Consider the following 21,810-nt stretch of genomic DNA (forward strand, 5'->3'; position numbering starts at 1 on the left):
AAGATGGTTTAAGATAATAAGTTTCATTTTAAAGGACTGCAGATTGCTCAGGAATTTAATGTGACTAACTTTAGTCTTTCATGGGTGTACCTCACACTACAGGCATCAGAGGCTTTAATGATATGGGGTTTCTGGGCTTCTGTCATGTCCATCATTCTTGGATGGAGTTTCTGTCCTCTAACTTTGTTCTGTTCCTATGTGTTCACAGGCAACCCCAAAGGAGCACTGATCACCCATCGAAATGTAGTGAGCGATTGTTCAGCGTTTATAAAAATGACAGAGGTAAACTTCGGGGATATTGTCATCTTTCTTCATATCCATTGGTTGGCATCAGGCCTCAAGAATGAAGGTGGTAATAAAAGCCCCACTATTATGTTAGGCATGGACTGTATTTGAAACACTGTCTGAAATATAGATAAGGTCTGAGCTTTCGTACATTCACCTTCTGCCAAATAGTTTTCACTGTGGACCTAATCCCCAACTCCTGCTGTGACCGTTAAGCTGAATTGACAGATAGAATTTATTACGTCTTTTATGTAGTAAAACTTTATTTGGATACTGCTCTATAAATGTTTCCAGGAAAGGACAGAGAACCGACTCTCTTGTTTTTATCTCCTATTTTAGTATGGAAAAGAATTAATTTCTTTAAGTTGACAAAGAAATGTTAAATGCTGCTGAAGGTTTTTTGGATTATTATTGTTTTTATTATTTATTATGCTTGATTTGATTTGGCTTCCACTTTATAAGAAGGATTAAAGCCTCGAACTTTAGTTATTTCCTATAATCTTAAAGTTTGCTTTGTAAGTATCTTAGTCTGTGTGGGCTGCCGCAACAAAATAACACAGACTGGATAGCTTAAACAACAGACTTGTATTTTTCTCGCAGTTTTGGAGGGTAGAAGTCCATGATCGAGGTGCCAGCAGGTTTGGTTCTGGTGAAGGCTCCCTTCTTGGCTTGTAGACCGCAGGCTCCTCACCACGCCTCCCCCGACCTCTCCTCTGTTTGCATATGGAGAGCAAGAGAGAGGTTTCTGGTGTTTCTTTCTGTTCTTACAAGGACACCAGCCTTATTGGATCAGGGCCCCACCCTCATGACCTCACTTAACCTTAATGACCTTCCCTGTCTCCAAATACAGTCACTTTGGCGCCTAGGGCTTTAACATATGACTTTGAGGGGGGTGGTCACATTTCAATCTGTAACACCAAAGGTCTATTTCAAACTTGCCTTTTAAAAAAGTACTTATTGAATAATATAATGTATGCCTTTCCCTCATATCCTTTGCACGCTTTTACATAATTTGCTTTTGCAAATTACGTGTCTCTGGGAGGGCTCCATACGGCCTCCTTTTTGTGGTAGGAGCCTGTGCTTAATGGTTTTGGGGGATGGGCACCTTTGGCGACTGCAGACGCTGGACCTCACTTTCACTTATACTTACACTTTCTTAATCCTGTTGGTATATACTTTCTAAACAGAGTTCAACATTTAGTACCTTACCAAGTGAAATTTTAATTTCCTTATTGACCTTCAAAGAAAACTTAAAATTCATGAATCATTGAAGTAAATGTTTACAGTCAATGTTAATATTAAGATTAATAATTTGTAAGTTATAATAATAAAACGGAAAATTCCTGGAAATTCTAATGCTTTTCTGCCTGCGTGGTGTCTCTGCTTTCCAGGGTGCATTCATTGCTTCCTCAGATGATACTTTGATCTCTTTCTTGCCTCTCGCCCACATGTTTGAGAAAGTTGTAGAGGTAGGCACTGAGTTTTATTTTGTTTGTGCACATGTGTTTGGCTGTGTTCTGCTAAGTTGTTGTGTTTTACAGAAAGCACTTGTCTTGAATGCCAGTGACACAGACATTTCATTTTTACCATTGCACACATGCATGAGTGGTTCATGCAGATAAGTTTGAATGTGCAGACTGTCCTCTATGTAGAGAGTTCTTTGCTCAGCCCTATTTTAGAAATTGAGCTAATTATTTAAGAGTATAATTATTTTTCTGGGTCCAGATACTTGAACTTTAATACTCATTTTAAAATTGGAAGCTCAGACTTTTGAAGGACACGAATATGGACATGAATTCAGAAAGGTGAGCTGTGAATGTAGAATTTTTATGAATACCATCCCACAAAGGCTGGTGAGGCTTCAGTTCTGTAAGAAGTCTATTTTTTTTTTTTGGCCACACCATGCGGCTTGTGGGATCTTAGTACCCCGACCAGGGATCGAACCCGTGCTCTCTGCAGTGGAAGGTGTGGAGTCCTAACCACTGGACCTCCAGGGAAGTCCCAGAAGTCTCTATTTTTGACTGTGCTTGTTCATAAGGCACAAGTTGACTTCAGATTCATTTTTTCAGCAATATTCCAAGTGCCTTTGGCAAAGCGGGATGATATTCAGCTGACCTCTGCCTGAGCTCCTCATACACGACTGTGTGACTAATTTAAAAACTGACCAAGAACCATCTTTTTTCCTTCTTGGACAGTTTTGGATTGTATGCTTATAGGAGAAACAGTGAGCACTGCTCACTCATTTTAATGAATGTTCACGGAGCACCAGCTGTGTTGCAGGTACTGGGCAGGTATTGGAGAGAGAGGGGTGGCTGATAAAGTCCCGGCCCTTTGACTAGCTGCCGCCCTGTAGGATTCACTTCCCCCAAAGGATCAAGGATCTTCCATCTGATACTTGTGTCTCCTGCACGCCTCAGGAGACCTTGTGAGTTTACAGAGTGATTGCAGACATGTTGACAGTGGACCGTAGGTGCCTAACTAGTTTTCAAAGTGTGCCCAGGAGGCAGGCCACACTGAACAGAAGCCTCCGAGCTGTATTTTTAAACAATGAACCTTTCTAGTTGTTTCTGCTTTCAAGACTGAGACCGTTTGTACTTCCGTTGCATCGTCTCTTGAATCTCTCTTTCTTTTTAAAATTTAAAACAGGCAGACTCTTTGTCAAGTGCCTGTGGCTTGCCAGTGCAGCTTTCATCAGACAGGAAAAAATTCAGGCACTAGGTTATAGCCGAATGCAAACCGCTGTGGTACAGATGGCCTAGTGCCTCAGCCGCAGCGTATTCTGACTACTCAGAATTTTTTAGTTAGATTCAAATAGAAGAAATGAGACTTTAAAAAGCTAAGGCAAGTAGCTAAGTTTTTTTGATGAGAATAAGTTAGACCTAAAGTTTCTGGAAGGCTAAAAATATTTGGATTATCGAATACCATGTCATTCATTCAGCAGATAGTTATTATTGAAGCTAAAATAGCAGAACCTCTCTGATCATCCCTGAAAACCACATTCCCTGGTTTCTTACTAGTCCCTTTATCTTCAGGATAGTCAAGAGCAATGCCACATTCCCATGTTGTACAAGGACCCCAGAACACAAGAACGTTGCTTTAAAAGCTCCCTACATTTAGGAACTTTATGATTTCTGGAAGCTGGTCTGAAATGCTAAAACTGGAGCCTTGTGTGTCTGTGTGTGTTGTGTAATCCCTGCTGCAATGATGACATGTTGGATATTTCTGTTCACCTCTCTAGTGTATGATGCTGTGTCACGGAGCTAAGATAGGATTTTTCCAAGGAGATATCAGGCTCCTTATGGATGATCTCAAGACCCTTCAACCCACCATCTTCCCTGTGGTCCCCAGACTGCTGAACCGGATGTTTGACCGAGTAAGTGCCAAGCGAAGAGCAGGGGCAGAGCTCCGGACCTTGAATCCAAGACCGTGTGTGACCACGGCCACTGCGCTTACTCTCTCGAGGGGCTGCAGTTTACCCCTCTGCTAATAAACCTGAGTGCGTTGACCTCCGAGAGCTGTGAGTGAGGGTTATAAGAGAAAGGCCTGTGGACTCACCTTATAAACTGGAAGGCACAATACAGGTGTGAGGTGGAGTTTGTTTTATTTTCATGATAAACTCTTTGAGCCTCTGTTTTCTCATCTTTACAGTGGGCTGTTACCTCCTCCATCTCATAAAGATGCTAATTACATCATAGGAAAATAATAACTATGAAATGGCTTTATAAATTGTAAAGCTCCACTGCATGGAAAATATTACCTACTTAGCCACCCTGAGAGACGTGACTCTCAAACCAAGCCAGGGACCGAGAGGAGGTGTGAGCCTTTGGAGCACGGACCCCACAGCTGGGGCAGGACCCCGTGTGGTGTGAGCAGTCTCCAGAATGAGTGTGGACTGGGCAGTTCTAATACTCTTTATTTTGAGACATGGCTTTCGTCATCTATGAGAACCTTCTCATTTTTTTTTTTAATTTATTTATTTTTGGCTGCGTTGGGTCTTCGTTGCTGCGCGCAGGCTTTCTCTAGTTGCGACAAGCGGGGGCTACTCTTCGTTGCAGTGCGCGGGCTTCTCATTGCAGTGGCTTCTCTTGTTGTGGAGCATGGGCTCTAGGCACGCGGGCTTCAGTAGCTGTGGCATGCAGGCTCAGTAGTTGTGGCACGTGGGTTCAGTAGTTGTGGCACGCGAGCTCTAGAGCGCAGGCTCAGTAGTTGTGGCGCATGGGCTTAGTTGCTCTGCGGCATGTGGAATCTTCCAGACCAGGGATCGAACTTGTGTCCCCTGCATTGTCAGGCAGATTCTTAACCACTGCGCCACCAGGGAAGTGCCAACCTTCTCATTTTTTTAATGGTTGTTTTTTAAAAAACTGTAAAACAGCTTTATTGAGATATAATTCACATTACATGCAATTCACCCATTAAGTGTACAATTAATTGTACAATTGTACAATTAATTGTACATTAATTGTACAATTCAAAGGTTTTTAGTACATTCACAGAGTTCTGCAACCATCATTACAGTCCATTTTAGAACATTTTTATCACCTCAGAAAGAATGTGGTATCATCCTCCACCCTGCTACCTCCCTCCACCCCCCAAAAAACTCATCTACTTTCTGAATCTATAGATTTCCCTATTCTGGATTTTCATGTGAATGGAATCATGCAATATTCTTTTGTTGCTGGCTTCTTTTGCTTAGTATGCTTTCAAGGTCCATCCATGTCATAGCATGCATCCATACTTCATTCCTTTTAATGGCCAAATAATATTCCACTGCATGGATACAGCACGTTTTATTTATCCATCCATCCATTGATGGGCATTTGGGTTGTTTCCGCTTTTTGGCTATTATGAATAATGCTGCTGTGAACATTCACGGGCAAGAGGCTGTGTGGACATGTGTTTTCATTCTCTCGGGTATGTGCCTAGGAGCGGAATTGCTAGTCATATGGTAGGTAACTCTGTGTTTAACTGAGGAACCGCTGGTCTGTTTTCTAAAGCAGCTGCACCATTTTACATTCCCACCAGCAGTGTATGAGGGTTCCAATTTCTCTACATTTTCACCAACACTTGTTATTATCTGACTTCTTATTATCTCGCCATCCTACTTATTGTGAAACCTTCTTGCTTCTTGACTTATTAGATTTTTGCTCAGGCAAACACCACGCTGAAGCGATGGCTGTTGGACTTTGCCTCCAAGAGGAAAGAAGCTGAGCTTCGCAGTGGCATCATTAGAAACAACAGCCTGTGGGATAAGTTGATCTTCCACAAAATACAGGTAGCACATTGACTCACAACGGTTATTTGTCATGTAAACTCATTTGCATTTCAAACTTTCTGTGAGGGCTCTTTTTTTTTTTCAATTGAAGTATAGTTGATGTACAATATTATATAAGTTATAGGTGTACAATATAGCAATTCACAATTTTTAAAGATTATACTCCATTTATAGTTATTATAAAATATTGGCTATATTCCCCATGTTGTGCAATATATCCTTGTAGCTTATTTTATACCTAATAGTTTGTACCTCTTAACCCCCTACCCCTATATTGTGTGAGGGCTGTTTTTAAAAGAGAAGGTGAGAGAGAGAGAATTTCTGGCACATTTCTAAAAACTAAGGACAAAGCCATTAGCAAAACCTCAGTGTCCAAGATAAATCTGAACAGTGTTTAGCTATCCAGGGCAGAAAAGGAATCAGGTAGCACAGCCTTTCTGATTCTCCATTTTGTTTTACTGTTCTGGAACTCTTGAGGTATTTTTTTAGGCATGAGTGATAAAGAATATGGAATAATATTATGTCCCCCAGAAGGTGGTGGTTGCCATAAACCCACGACACTCTTGCTCTAATTCCTTAAAACACCTGCAGGTATAGAGGTGTTGCTTTATTTTCCACACCTGTTGAGAGCGAATGGAGTGGTTTCGGGTGGAACCAAACTCCAGTCAGGGGTCCCCCATGGGGTGCCTGTGCGTCCTCGGGCACAGTGAGTTCTCTGCAGCCTGCAGACAAGAAGCTGGTGGGTTAGAGTACTGGGGTTCCAAGAAGGAATCTTTGAGAAGCCTGCCACCCTCCAGCCACTTGCCCCTCACCCTCTCCCCTCTCCCCTCTCCCTTCTCCCTGCCTTGCAAGTCGAGCCTGGGAGGAAAAGTACGGCTGATGATCACAGGAGCAGCGCCCGTGTCCGCCACCGTGCTGACCTTCCTGAGAGCCGCGCTGGGCTGCCAGGTGAGGCGCCTCCCTCCGCACCTCCCTCTGGTCTCTGACCGAGTCACGCCCAGGAGTCTGCTTTCCAAAAGGCACTCTTCTTCTCCTCTGTGTGTCGTATTTTTGTTTGGAAGATCATGTTATTCCTAGGTTGCTTGGAGAAAGGGGTATAGGCACACCTCGGAGATACCGCAGGTTCAGTTCCAGACCACTGCAATAAAGCCAATATTGCAACAAAGCCAATATCGCAATAAAGCCAGTCACGTGACCTTTTTGGTTTCCTGGTGCATATAAAAGTAATGTTTACACTAGTCTGTAGTCCATTAAGTGTGCAATAGTATTATGTCTAAAAGGCAATGTATATATCTTAATTTAAAAATACTTTACTGCTAACCGTCATCTGACAACGCAGCGTTGCCACAAACCTTCAATTTGTAAGAAAAGTAGTATCTGCAAAGCGAATAAAACGAGGTGTGGCTGTATATATCTTTTACCCCAGGCAGAATATGCGTTTGTGTCTACCACTGGGTAATTTTCTCTAGGGTAAGGCACAAAAGATGCCTTTAGATCAGGTGTGAGGGCATGGGGGTTGGTAGTAAGTGATAAGCCGACCTGCAAACCATGCAGAGACCCTTTCTTAAAGGGGAGGGGGAGCCAGCTGAGACTGGGTGATAAGTAGCCGTGAGCCGACGGAGCGAGTGTGTCCCTGGGCAGGTTGTGCGCAGCGCGACCTGTTAATGACATTGTCTCCTATGCGGGTGAATACGTTGGGTGCTGTAATAAAGCGTGTTGTAGTGTATGGGCTGAGGTTACCAAACGAGCTAGAGGAACTTAATTACTGAGCACTTCCAGCAGAGGTGTGACTGTCCCCCTCTCTTCCTGTCCCATCTCTTGGTGACCCAGTTCTACGAAGGCTATGGACAGACCGAGTGCACTGCCGGGTGCTGCCTGACCGTGCCTGGGGACTGGACCGCAGGTATGATGGCAGGACTTTCCTTATTGGGATCTTCCTTTTGGCATCGGAATTATTGGAATTGGGTTACTAAACCAGCTTAAACAAGTGCTGTGTCTCTGATGATTAGGCCTCGGGGCCAACAATCTTGGAAAGCAGGGGGCCCTGTGGCAGAGTGGGATGTGACTTTGAGGCTCTGACTGTCAACGTGGGTGGGTGGCAACAGAGACTTACGTAGATCCTGAAGGTCATATCTAAAGATGGTGTTCTTTATACCAGGTTCAGAATGTTTGGCCCAACAGAGCTTTCCAGGAATTTATTGGGGCCTAATTACTTGCTGGTAAATTTTAATTAAATTTCCAGAGACTCCAGACAGAAATAAACACAAGTCCTTTGTTCCAAAAGGAAAAAACAGGGGAGGACAAACTGTCCTGCATGAGGTTCTGCGTCAGGAGTTTATGATGCATATTATATGCATTTCATCCCAACATCCCTGTGAGAGAAGCCCTGTTACCTCTGAGAGGACATGATTGATTGTTGGCTAAAAAGCATGTCAGTAATTTATAAGAATTTACACAGCTTTATGTTTTAGAGCCAGGATTCCAGCCCAGGTCTGACCACAAAACTTCTATGCTTTCCCCTGTCCCACACCGGCAGTGTATTCTACACTGTGATAAATAAATTCTGTGATTTGTTCACTGTTTTACACATATGAGCATCTAATGACATAGATTCTAGTATGAAGCACTTTCTAGTAGCATAATTCTGCTGCGATTGGCACTAACAGTCTGTGAACCTTTTTCATGGTGTTTGTTTAATTTTTTTTTTTAATAAATTTATTTATTTATTTATTTTTGGCTGTGTTGGGTCTTCGTTGCTGCCTGTGGGCTTTCTCTAGTTGTGGCGAGCGGGGGCTACTCTTCGTTGCTGTGCGTGGGCTTCTCATTGCAGTGGCTTCTCTTGTTGTGGAGCACGGGCTCTAGACACATGGGCTTCAGTAGTTGTGGCACATGGGCTCAGTAGTTGTGGCTCACGGGCTTAGTTGCTCCGCAGCATGTGGAATCTTCCCGGACCAGGGATCGAACCCGTGTCCTCTGCATTGGCAGGTGGATTCTTAACCACTGCACCACCAGGGAAGTCCCTGTTTGTTTAATTTTTAACTCCTGGTGCCTTACCGGCTAGAGAATTTGAATAGTGACTTCTTTAAGCTAAAATTATCAAAACATAGGAAGAATGATTTGTGATACTCTTAAAACTTAATCTAATTTCTGTTATTTTTGTTTTGGGAAAAGAACCCAGTCCTAGCACCCTTTGGCAAGAGAGTTAAGTGAGCTGTGAAAAGAATCCCTGTCCTGTCTTAATAAACTTACATGTAAAACATGTTCGTTTATAATCAAGGGAATAAGGCCGTATTGGTCGGAACCATCTGACCCGTCAAGGTTTGTTCTTACAGAGAACGGGGACATTACGTCTGTATGAGGGAGAGCAGGGCCGTCAGATCATAGGAACCAGGTAAAAGTTTCAGGAAACCTGCTTCCAGGTGTTCAAAGAAACCCTGAAAATGAGCAGCCAAATCATTTATACTTTGAAAAATAATTTGGAGCATCAGACTTGGGAAAGCTCCCTAAGAGACTTTTGAATGTTTTTGTCTCTTTTCTAGGAATAAACTCTGTAATTTACCAGAGGGAGACAGGCTGTGATTGCCGAAACCAGAGGTTTATACCCTCTGTTCTCATCATGAGTGGGCTTGTTTATGATAAAAGTGATCTGTCCTAAGGATATCGGTTGTCACATTAGGAGTGATCATCTTTTATTTGATATACAGGCCATGTTGGTGCCCCAATGCCTTGCAACATTATAAAGCTTGTCGATGTGGAAGAAATGAATTACGTGGCTGCCAAGGGCGAGGGCGAGGTGAGTGAAATCCCGCAGTCACCCCCTCACTGCGGGCTCCTCCAGTAACCAACCACCTCTCAGCACCACAGCACGTAAAGCCACTGAGCTTGGTGTTGCTGGTGACCCTGAGTCACACAGGCTTCTTTTTGACGGTACATTTATGCCTAACTCGCAGGGCGGGTAGGGAGGTGGGGGGCACTAATGCCTGCCTTCTGCCGCCAGCCACGATGGGGCCATGGGCCCAGGAGGGTATAGAGGCTCCAGGGCCTGAAGTCCTGGGCCATGGCTAACTGCCCTCCATGCCTGTTAGTGAGCTACTGGCTAGAGGAAGGAAGGCCAGATTGCTTTGGGATTTCACCCCCTTTGGGGTTTTCCAGCAGCTCTGATCCAGAGCCTAGGGTGAGCGTGAGCCCTGGAACTTGACTGCAGCCAAGGCCATTATGGAAGGCAAGTGGGGGATTGGAGGTGCCGCCACGATGCCAGGGGGCTCTGGTAGCTCCCTGTGCATCATGGCATTCAGGGTCTGGCTAAAGGCTGGGAGACACAGAGACACATGAGTTTTCTCTGGAGAAGGCCCAGTCAGTGCTCTTAACAGATCATCTTTCTCCCCCTCCAGTTTTGTTGAGATACAATTGACATCCAGCATGGTGTGAGCGTAAGGTGTACAGCATCATGATTTGACTCGCATATAATGTGAAGTGATCACCGCAGCGAGTTTAGGAAACATCCATCATCTCATACAGATACAAAAAAAAGAAGAAATGTGGTTTTTTTCCTTGTGATGAGAACTCTTTAAGATCTGCTCTCTTAACAACTCTAAAACCTTCCATATGGCTGTGCTGACTGTAGTCGCATGCTGTACATGACACCCCTGGTCCTTATTTATCTTACACCTGGGTGTTTGTACCTTTCATCCACCTTCTTCCAACTCCCACGCCCACACCTCCCTCCCGATCTTTTTCCCTCAGGTGTGTGTGAAGGGGGCTAATGTATTTCAAGGCTACTTAAAGGACCCAGCAAACACAGCAGAAGCTCTGGATAAAGACGGCTGGTTGCACACAGGGGACATTGGAAAGTGGTTACCAGTAAGTGGTCCCCCTCCCCTGTTCACAGACACTTTTGTTCCACCGTAGGGAAGAAAAAAACCCCACATCGCAGGGGCACCCTAACCTTCCCTCCTCTTTCTCCTTACCGAGCGGTGGAGCATAGACCCTTCCGTCTTCTGCAGGAAACAGGCTTATCCGTAGCATCCAAGTGTAGCATTTTCACTTTAACGGCAGCAAATGTGTTTTGTTTTGATGCTTGACATCCTTTCCGGTTGCTGCTTCCGGCTTGAAATCCAGAGACACTGTGTCTGGCTTTTCACATTTCACTGCTGTGCCTTGATGTTGAGGCCTTAGTCAAGGTCTGGGGGGCACTGCATAGGCTTCCAGGAACGTATGACAGGCGAGACTTTGTGAGCACACATGTTTCTTAGCATTGTCATCTCAGTAAAAACAGGATAAGTGCTTAGAGGATCAGGCCATCCCCTGTGAACTTAGCCCCAGAACTGTTTACTATAGAGAAATACAGAGTCCGTCTTGGGAGTGAGATGCTTGTGCAAAAAGCTGACCTGTAGGTTTCATCACTTGTGCTTGTTGTGGTGACACCACTGCTTTTTAAAGTTGTTACTATGTTTAATTGCAGGCACTCAAATGGCTAGTGTAATTTTTATTATTGTGTATTGTTCTAGTCTTACAGATTTATGGTGCTTTATTTATTTATTTGTTTATTTATTTATCACCTATGAGGAATGATTACATAGAATTTCCCCTTTATTTCTGCTGTTCTTGGACAATTTGAAAAAGGAGAAAAACATGATGACCATTGGTTAAGGGAACATTAGTTTTAGAACTTTTTTTTTTTAATTTTTTAATTTTATTTATTTTTTTATACAGCAGGTTCTTATTAGTCATCAATTTTATACACATCAGTGTATACATGTCAATCCCAATCTCCCAATTCATCACACCACCATCCCCCCACCGTCACTTTCCCCCCTTGGTGTCCATACGTTTGTTCTCTACATCTGTCTCTCAATTTTTGCCCTGCAAACCGGTTCATCTGTACCATTTTTCTAGGTTCCACATATATGCGTTAATATGCGATATTTGTTTTTCTCTTTCTGACTTAATTCACTCTGTATGAGAGTCTCTAGATCCATCCACGTCTCCACAAATGACCCAATTTCGTTCCTTTTTATGGCTGAGTAATATTCCATTGTATATATGTACCACATCTTCTTTATCCATTCATCTGTCGATGGGCATTTAGGTTGCTTTCATGACCTGGCTATTGTAAGTAGTGCTGCAATGAACATTGGGGTGCATGTGTCTTTTTGAATTATGGTTTTCTCTGGGTATATGTCCAGTAGTGGGATTGCTGGATCATATGGTAATTCTATTTTTAGTTTTTTAAGGAACCTCCATACTGTTCTCCATAGTGGCTGTGTCAGTTTACATTCCCACCAACAGTGCAAGAGGCTTCCCTTTCCTCCACACCCTCTCCAGCATTTGTTGTTTGTAGATTTTCTGATGATGCCCATTCTAACCAGCATGAAGTGATACCTCATTGTAGTTGTGATTTGCATTTCTCTAATAATTAGCGATGTTGCGCAGCTTTTCATGTGCTTCTTGGCCATCTGTATGTCTTCTTTGAAGAAATGTCTATTTAGGTCTTCTGCCCATTTTTGAATTGGGTTGTTTTTTTTTTTAATATTGAGCTGCATGAGCTGTTTATATATTTGGAGATTAATCCTTTGTCCGTTGATTTGTTTGCAAATATTTTCTCCCATTCTGAGGGTTGTCTTTTCATCTTGTTTATGGTTTCCTTTGCTGTGCAAAAGCTTTGAAGTTTCATTAGGTCCCATTTGTTTATTTTTGTTTTTATTTCCATTACTCTAGGAGGTGTTTCAAAAAAGATCTTGCTGTGATTTATGTCAAAGAGTGTTCTTCCTATGTTTTCCTCTAAGAGTTTTATAGTGTCCGATCTTACATTTAGGTCTCTAATCCATTTTGAGTTTATTTTTGTGTATGGTGTTAGGGAGTGTTCTAATTTCATTCTTTTACATGTAGCTGTCCAGTTTTCCCAGCACCACTTATTGACAAGACTGTCTTTTCTCCATTGTATATCCTTGCCTCCTTTGTCATAGATTAGTTGACCATAGGTGTATGGGTTTGTCTCTGGGCTTTCTATCTTGTTGCATTGATCTATGTTTCTGTTTTTGTGCCAGTACCATATTGTCTTGATTACTGTAGCATTGTAGTGTAGTCTGAAGTCAGGGAGTCTGATTCCTCCAGCTCTGTTTTTTTCCCTCAAGACTGCTTTGGCTATTCGGGGTCTTTTGTGTCTCCATACAAATTTTAAGATTTTTTGTTCTAGTTCTGTAAAAAATGCCATTGGTAATTTGATAGGGATTGCATTGAATCTGTAGATTGCTTTGGGTAGTATAGTCATTTTCAAAATATTGATTCTTCCAATCCAAGAACATGGTATATCTCTCCATCTGTTGGTACCATCTTTAATTCCTTTCATCAGTGTCTTATAGTTTTCTGCATACAGGTCTTTTGTCTCCCTAAGTAGGTTTATTCCTAGGTATTTTATTCTTTTTGTTGCAATGGTGAATGGGAGTGTTTCCTTAATTTCTCTTTCAGATTTTTCATCATTAGTGTATAGGAATGCAAGAGATTTCTGTGCATTAATTTTGTATCCTGCAACTTTACCAAATTCATTGATTAGCTCTAGTAGTTTTCTGGTGGCATCTTTAGGATTCTCTATGTATAGTGTCATGTCATCTGCAAACAGTGACAGTTTTACTGCTCCTTTTCCAATTTGTATTCCTTTTATTTCTTTTTCTTCTCTGATTGCCATGGCTAGGACTTCCAGAACTATGTTGAATAGTAGCGGTGAGAGTGGACATCCTTGTCTTATTCCTGATCTTAGAGGAAATGCTTTCAGTTTTTCACCATTGAGAATGATGTTTGCTGTGGGTTGGTCGTATATGGCCTTTATTATGTTGAGGTAGGTTCCCTCTGTGCCCACTTTCTGGAGAGTTTTTATCATAAATGGGTGTTGAATTTTGTCAAAAGCTTTTTCTGCATCTATTGAGATGATCATATGGTTTTTATTCTTCAATTTGTTAACATCACATTGATTGACTTGCATATATTGAAGAATTCTTGCATCCCTGGGATAAATCCCACTTGATCATGGTGTATGATCTTTTTAATGTGTTGTTGGATTCTGTTTACTAGTATTTTGTTTAGCATTTTTGCATCTATATTCATCAGTGATATTGGTCTGTTATTTTCTTTTTTTGTAGTATCTTCCTCTGGTTTTGGTATCAGGGTGATGGTGGCGTCATAGAGTGAGTTTGGGAGTATTCCTTCCTCTGCAATTTTTCGGAAGAGTTTGAGAAGGATAGATGTTAACTCTTCTTTAAATGTTTGATAGAATTCGCCTGTGAGGCCATCTGGTCCTGGGCTTTTGTTTGTTGCACAACTTTTCATCACAGTTTCAATTTCAGTGCTTGTGATTGGTCTGTTTTTATTTTCTATTTCTTCCTGGTTCAGTCTCGGAAGGTTGTGCTTTTCTAAGAATTTGTCCATTTCTTCCAGGTTGTCCATTTTATTGGCATACAGTTGCTTGTAGTAGTCTCTTAGGATGCTTTGTATTTCTGCGGTGTCTGTTGTAACTTCTCCTTTTTCATTTCTAATTTTATTGATTTGAGTCCTCTCCCTCTTTTTCTTGATGAGTCTGGCTAATGGTTTATCAATTTTGTTTATCTTCTCAAAGAACCAGCTTTTAGTTTTATTGATCTTTGCTATTGTTTTCTTTGTTCCTATTTCATTTATTTCTGCTCTGATCTTTATGATTTCTTTCCTTCTGCTAACTTTGGGTTTTGTTTGTTCTTCTTTCTCTAGTTCCTTTAGGTGTAAGGTTAGATTGTTTATTTGAGATTTTTCTTATTTCTTGAGGTAGGCTTGTATAGCTGTAAACTTCCCTCTTAGAACTGCTTTTGCTGCATCCCATAGGTTTTGGATGGTCGTATTTTCATTGTCATTTGTCTCTAGGTATTTTTTGATTTCCTCTTTGATTTCTTCAGTGATCTCTTGGTTATTTAGTAACGTAGTGTTTAGCCTCCATGTGTATGTGTATTTTACGTTTTTTCCCCTGTAATTCATTTCTAATCTCATAGCATTGTGGTCTGAAAAGATGCTTGATATGATTTCAATTTTCTTAAATTTACTGAGGCTTGATTTGTGACCCAAGATGTGATCTATCCTGGAGAATGTTCTGTGTGCACTTGAGAAGAAAGTGTAATCTGCTGTTTTTGGATGGAATGTCCTATAAATATCAATTAAATCTATCTGATCTATTGTGTCATTTAAAGCTTGTGTTTCCTTATTTATTTTCATTTTGGATGATCTGTCCATTGGTGTGAGGTGTTAAAATCCCCCACTGTTGTTGTGTTACTGTCGATTTCCTCTTTTACAGCTGTTAGCAGTTGCCTTATGTATTGAGGTGCTCCTATGTTGGGTGCATATATATTTATAATTGTTATATCTTCTTCTTGGATTGATCCCTTGATCATTATGTAGTGTCCTTCCTTGTCTCTTGTAGCATTCTTTATTTTAAAGTCTATTTTATCTGATATGGGTATTGCTACTCCAGCTTTCTTTTGATTTCCATTTGCGTGGAATATCTTTTTCCATCCCCTCACTTTCAGTCTGTATGTGTCCCTAGGTCTGAAGTGGGTCTCTTGTAGACAGCATATAGATGGGTCTTGTTTTTGTATCCATTCAGTGAGCCTGTGTCTTTTGGTTGGAGCAGTTAATCCGTTGACATTTAAGGTAATTATCGATATGTATGTTCTGAATTACCATTTTCTGAATTGTTTCGGGTTTGTTTTTGTAGGTCCTTTTCTTCTCTTGTGTTTCCCACTTAGAGAAGTTCCTTTAGCATTTGTTGCAGAGCTGGTTTGGTGGTGCTGACTTCTCTTAGCTTTTGCTTGTCTGTAAAGCTTTTGATTTCTCCATCGAATCTGAATGAGATCCTTGCTGGGTAGAGTAATCTTGGTTGTAGGTTCTTCCCTTTCATCACTTTAAATATATTGTGCCACTCCCTTCTGGCTTGTAGAATTTCTGCTGCGAAAGCAGCTGTTAACCTTATGGGAGTTCCCTTGTATGTTATTTGTCATTTTTCCCATGCTGCTTTCAAAAATTTTTGTCTTTAATTTTTGCCAATTTGATTACTATGTGTCTCGGCATGTTTCTCCTTGAGTTTATCCTGTATGGGACTCGCTGCGCTTCCCAGACTTGGGTGGCTATTTTCTTTCCCATGTTAGGGAAGTTTTCGACTATAATCTCTGCAAATATTTTCTCTGGTCCTTTCTCTCTCTTCTCCTTCTGGGACCCCTATAATTCAAATGTTGTTGCATTTAATGTTGTCCCAGAGGTCTCTTAGGCTGTCTTCATTTCTTTTCATTCTTTTTTCTTTATTCTGTTCTGCAGCAGTGAATTCCCCCATTCTGTCTTCCAGGTGACTTACCTGTTCTTCTGCCTCAGTTTTTCTGCTATTGATTCCTTCTAGTGTAGTTTTCATTTCAGTTATTGTATTGTTCATCTCTGTTTGTTTGTTCTTTAATTCTTCTAGGTCTTTGTTAAACATTTCTTGCATCTTCTCGATCTTTGCCTCCATTCTTTTTCCGAGGTCCTGGATCATCTTCACTATCATTATTCTGAATTCTTTTTCTGGAAGGTTGCCTATCTTCACTTCATTTAGTTGTTTTTGTGGGGTTTTATCTTGTTCCTTCATCTGATACATAGCCCTCTGCCTTTTCATATTGTCTATCTTTCTGTGAATGTGGTTTTTGTTCCACAGGTTGCAGGATTGTAGTTCTTCTTGCTTCTGCTGTCTGCCCTCTTTTATGGTGCTTTATACTCCGAAATTTTTATTGTTTTGAAAAATATCCCCCCCAATTAATTCAGATTTCAGAGTACCCAAGCTATTTATTTTTTTCATAGACATTATGGTACTTCACTGTGGTTCTTTTTTTTTCTTTTTCTTAATATTTATTGATTGACTGATTGATTGATTTTGGCTACGCTGGGTCTTAGTTGCAGCATGTGGGATCTTTAGTTGCAGCATGTGGACTCTCAGTTGCGGCATGCATGCAGGATTTAGTTCCCCAACCAGTGATTGAACCTGGACCGCCTACATAGGGAGCTTGGAATCTTACCCACTGGACCACCAGGGAAGTCCACCCAGGCTATTTAGAAATAAATTAAGTCCCTCTTTCCAGACTCAGGAGGGATGACGTATCCGTTCTGATTATGACTATGGCTCTAAGGAGCACATCTCATAATCTCCCTGGACCTCAGTTGGCTCCTTTTGGAAACGGAGGAAAACTGATGTGGGCCAAGAGAACTTTCCAGTGGGTGACTCTCCGAAGCGAGAGAGTGGCCTGGGGTGGGGATGGGGGTTTTGTTTACGGGAGTTGGGGAGGTGGGAGCTACTGGCATTTGGCGAGTCTGGTCTGGAGAGTCTCGCATCCCCACAGTCATCATGGGGGGCAGCTGACAGCCCCCTCCTGCCCCCACCCTGGAACAGGGACAGAGGGAAGTGAGCTGCTGCCTCTGCAGCCCCTGCTCTGTGCAGAGCCCTGTGGGAGGATGAGCACGTCTCTGCTCTCAAGGACCTTTACCCCATCGAGCAGCCGATTCAGATATGAGACAAAGTGAAGCTCGCTGAGCTGAAGAGAGCAAGCGGAGTGCTCTGGTTGGCTGGGAGTGAGGGGGGCTCCCAAGTCCCTTCTCTGTCTCTCTACTCTGCTCAGTGGCCTGGGGGAGGTTACGTAATCTCTCTAAGCCTCAGTTTGCCTGTCTGCAAAATGGGTTAACAGCTGACCCCCGCCAGAGGTTATTAGGATTAAATGATAGTGTACAGGAAATGCCCGCTGCCGGGCGGAAAGCAGCTGCTGGACCTGCTCACAGGCCGCTCCCCGCCCTCCAAACAGAATGGCACCTTGAAGATCATCGACAGGAAAAAGCACATCTTTAAACTGGCACAGGGAGAGTACATAGCTCCGGAGAAGATTGAAAACATCTACCAGCGAAGTGAACCTATCGCTCAGGTGTTTGTCCATGGAGAGAGCTTGCAGGTACGCACTGCCCCAGCCATGAATTCTGTGGCCGGCGTGGCCCGGGCCTAGAAGTCCAGGGCCTTTCAGTGTGATGGGAAGTTTGCGATGGGTGTGAGTTGACTTTCATGTCTGATGTGCTGGAATATTATCAACACGTTACTGGTTTTTACTGCTTGGCATTTCTTTTTTTTTTTTTCATCTATTTTGTAAATGGAAATTTGTACCTCTTATTCTTGGCAATTCTTATCCAGAAAAGTTTTTTGGCAATTCTTATCCAGAAAAGTTTTTTTCTCTTTAATTTCGTATTACCAAGGGAAGTTGGATAAGGATACCAAGGGAGTGGGTAAAATAAGCTTCTAATTTAATTATGAGGGGAAATATTGATATACAGGTTATAAGAAAGTTTAGAATTTTCAAACATACTAAACGCAACTTATTTATGATATGTCTCCTACGTCATTTTTGAGCAAATGGTGGTTGTGAGCCAACATATCTTAAAGTCGAAAACCAACATCAGTATTGCAATGAAACATCATTTGCTAAAATTTTGGACAGATGGTGGGAAGGAAGAGAAGGGTGTCTGGTTTCCTGAGGGTTAATATTTCTACAAATCTTGAAATTTTCAAATAATTTTGGAAGAATATTTTCTTATAAGAAAGTGCACCTATTTTTCTTTGACCTGGAATCATACCCATGCCTCTAATTTTTATTTAGTTTCGTTGTCACTAAATTGTAAAGAATAAGGTATTAGAGTTTTTTCTAAATGAATCTGCATACATTTTCTCTTTTTCTAAAGCAGTTATCTGATATCTATCCCCTTGTTTGCTTATTTGACCCTGTTTTATTTTTAAAAATATATATAAGAGTAAGTAAAAATTAGGGTTTATTAGGTTTTGATTTCCAATGGTTCTTTTAAAACACTTATTGCAAAATCCCCAATGCTGTCTATATTTCAGAGGCAGGAGTTAACCTGGGCCCCGCGGACTCTGGGGCTGGTAACATGCTCTGAAAAGAGGATCTGTAACTCCCATCAGATTCTCCCAGGGGCCCAGGCTGCAGATAATAAAGAACCACAATTTTAGAGCATCTGGATCAAGCCCTTTAATAACTTACTTGTCTCTGTTAAAGGCATTTCTCATAGCAATCGTGATACCAGACGTTGAGACACTAGGTCCCTGGGCCCGGAAGAGAGGCTTTGAAGGCTCCTTTGAAGAACTGTGCAGAAACAAGGTCGGTTCCGAAGCGTGCAGCCTACTCCTGACCCTCCCTTTGCATTAGGTGCAAAGTTCAGGGACTCCCGCCACGGGAGTAAGGATCTTACTTTTCTTGCCTTATTAGGGTGTCCAAAAAGCTATTCTGGAAGACATGGTGAGACTGGGGAAGGATTCTGGCCTAAAAGCATTTGAACAGGTAAGACTTGCATCCGAGTGTATGAATTCCTGCAAAACAGGTTTTTGACTGGAGGATGTTTTTTGTGAATATATTATAGAAGAGGATGAGGTGACGTAAAGACATCTGTGCGGAAGGGATAGTGGAGTGGTTTGGCAGGGGAGGGGATTTTTGTAACCAAGGGTATGAATTCTCTTCCTGGAGGTCAGGCTACAATCCTGATTCTGTACTGACAGCAGGCCACTGCCCTTTGTTGAGACAGTGCAGTGGGGCCTGGCCTGAGAGGCTGGCTTGAATCGCGCAGAAGGGTCTTTATCCCTTGGGAAGCTTAAGTGCTTTTTAGACTCAGGTGGCCTCCGTCCTCCTTTCCTCCTTTGACTGCCTGGTTTCTTTGCAGGTCAAAGGTATTAGTCTCCACTCTGAATTATTCTCTGTCGACAACGGCCTTCTGACCCCAACGATGAAGGCTAAAAGGCCAGAGCTTCGGAATTATTTCAGGTCACAGATCGATGAACTTTATTCCACCATCAAAATCTAATGCGAGGAAGGAAGCTGGGAAGAGGCCGCGTGCCTCTGCGGTCTTCTCCCGCCCATGGCCTCAGTGGGTAGTTTTGACAACAGCAAGTAGGGAAGGAGCGTCTTTGTCTGCCTCGTGCGTTCAGATTCTCGTCATAGGAAGCTTAGAGGGAATGGAACACTGCCTTATGGTCACCTCGCATTGCAGACCATGTTCACGGTGATATACAATTTCCAAAATGAGCCTTAAAAAAATTGTAAAGGGGAAACTATAAATGTGCTAAGTTATTTACGACTTACTCAGTTTAAAAAGAGGGTGAAAACTTGTCTCCCTGTTTTGCTAACCAAGTGGTTAGGACTTTGCTATTTCTGAGATGTCTGCTACTTGCTGCGAATTCTGCAGGTGTCTGCTGCTCTGAAGAGTACCGTGCACTGGAGGCAACCGTCCCTTATAAACAAGAACTGTCCCAGCTGCAGGAGGTCGCAAGTGGACCAGAGGTTTTCTTTTAATCCCTGCCACCGTCCCCTCCCCATCTCACGTGACCCTTCTGATTAACCCCTGTCACTCCTGTTGGAGCAGAGGATGGACCTAAGCTCAGAACAGCGCAGGTATGGATGGATGGCCGCTCACCAGAGCGGGCGGATTCTGGCGCCCACAGAGCAGAATATTCGCTGACCCTCTTCTCCAGACCCGATTCCCTTCCTCCATCCCTTCCCAGGGGTTATTAAAAAATCTGCCTTAGACTCTGCAGTGAAGACAAGCATTTCAACAAGGAAACAATTACCTGGATCAGCCGTGTTCAACTGTGACGCCTGAAGAACTGTCCACTTTATCTTCACTGAACCCGTCGCTCTGTCTGTGATGGTTTTTAATGTGGTTTTCATATCAAAAGAGTACGTTGTGATTAAGTGGCTTTTTTTCCCCAGAATAAACTCTCAGGCAAGGCATGTCTTTAAAAATATTAAGGGAGTAGATACACTTGGGTACTTATTGAAATGGACGGTAATTAATAAATGCTCTTCTATCATAATGCTACCTGATTTCTATGAAATGTATTTGACAAGCCAAAATTCTAAGACATAGGAATCTGAAAAACTCATTTCCTGGGATTAACTTCTCAAGGGATATTTTTTTTTAAGTTAATTTGGGAAATTAGCAGCATTTCACTTTACTGCAAGTCTTTGCCACATGTGACTGAATTTAGTTGTCATTTATATGTTGAAAGCAGTTGTTTGTGGATATGTGAGTACCTGTATTATACAAGCACAACGGGGTTTGCCCTAAAGAGTTGTCGTTGTAATAACGCTATTTGGTAGCCTAGCTTCATACGTGCATTCTTAATTGCACAAGAAGTCAATAATTTGTCACATTGGGGTTTTGAATGTTTGCTTTAAGTGTTGGCTATTTCTATGTTTTATAAACCAAAACAGAATTTCCAAAAACAATGAAGGAAACCAAAATAAATATTTCTGCATTTCAAGTGAGTGAAGCCTCCCTTTTTGCGTCAGGTGTCGCGTTCGGGGAGGCCTCTGGTGTGCACAAGCGGAGAGCAAGAATGACCTCAGCCTCCCAGTTCTTTCCTCCCTCCCAGGTCTGCTTCCTAGGACGCAATCATCCCGACACTTCCAGTTGCTGACCCCGGGCCCCGGCCAGCTCCCAGCAATGGCCCTGCTGTGTTGCAGAGAAGAAAGTCTTGGTGTGAATAACATGGATATTCTTGAAAGTGCAAATTCCCGGGGGGAAGGCGACAGTGCAGGAGGCATCGCTGCAGTTGGTGGTTCTGGCGTGGATTTCATTCGGCCTCATTGTAGTCATTCTCTCCTGTAGAACTGTCGGAGAAGACGTCCCATTGACAGCAGCCGACTGTTTCTTCTATCGCTGCCCTGCGCTGTCATTTTAAAGATTTTCTTTTCCAGAGGTCTTAGTTAATCGCCCCCTAAGTTTTTCTGTAGCCTGTTTTCAGTCCTCTTTCCCTTCAGTCTTGGGTTTGGGGTGCTGATGTCTGCTTTCTTCCTCTAAAGCTCAAGCCCTGTGCACGCCTCTCTGGTGAGACTCCTCATCCAAGGGACTTCCCTGGCGGTCCCCCTTCCAGTGCAGGGGGTTTGGATTCAAGGCCTGGTCGGGGAGCTGAGATCCTACATGCCTCAGGGCCAAAAAACCAAAACATAGAACAGAAGCAGGGCTTCTCTGGTGGCGCAGTGGTTAAGAATCCGCCTGCCAACGCAGGGGACACGGGTTCGAGCCCTGGTCCGGGAAGATCCCACATGCTGCAGAGCAGCTAAGCCCGTGCGCCACAACTACTGAGCCTGCACTCTAGAGCCTGCAAGCCACAATTACTGAGCCCGTGTGCCACAACTACTGAAGCCCACACACCTAGAGCCCATGCTCCG

General features: G+C 42.7%; 1 protein-coding gene across 2 annotated transcripts in view; it reads left to right on the forward strand.

Annotated features, from left to right (window-relative positions):
• ACSL1 (acyl-CoA synthetase long chain family member 1) overlaps positions 1 to 20,900 on the forward strand; it is a 69,898-nt gene extending 48,998 nt beyond the window's left edge. The window contains exons 10-21 of one of the 2 annotated variants that reach the window (XM_057537227.1): positions 209 to 282; positions 1,677 to 1,754; positions 3,524 to 3,658; positions 5,423 to 5,557; positions 6,410 to 6,505; positions 7,388 to 7,460; positions 9,262 to 9,350; positions 10,301 to 10,417; positions 17,389 to 17,532; positions 18,643 to 18,744; positions 18,853 to 18,924; positions 19,301 to 20,900. In XM_057537227.1, the coding sequence (XP_057393210.1) occupies positions 209 to 282; positions 1,677 to 1,754; positions 3,524 to 3,658; positions 5,423 to 5,557; positions 6,410 to 6,505; positions 7,388 to 7,460; positions 9,262 to 9,350; positions 10,301 to 10,417; positions 17,389 to 17,532; positions 18,643 to 18,744; positions 18,853 to 18,924; positions 19,301 to 19,441 (1,256 nt within the window). In that variant the 3' untranslated portion in view covers positions 19,442 to 20,900. The remainder of the gene's footprint in view (positions 1 to 208; positions 283 to 1,676; positions 1,755 to 3,523; positions 3,659 to 5,422; positions 5,558 to 6,409; positions 6,506 to 7,387; positions 7,461 to 9,261; positions 9,351 to 10,300; positions 10,418 to 17,388; positions 17,533 to 18,642; positions 18,745 to 18,852; positions 18,925 to 19,300) is intronic. The other variant, XM_057537228.1, reaches the window with a different exon arrangement.
• The last annotated feature ends 910 nt before the right edge of the window (positions 20,901 to 21,810 follow it).

This window comes from Balaenoptera acutorostrata, chromosome 21 (assembly GCF_949987535.1).
Source record: "Balaenoptera acutorostrata chromosome 21, mBalAcu1.1, whole genome shotgun sequence".
Taxonomy (NCBI): Eukaryota; Metazoa; Chordata; class Mammalia; order Artiodactyla; family Balaenopteridae; genus Balaenoptera; species Balaenoptera acutorostrata.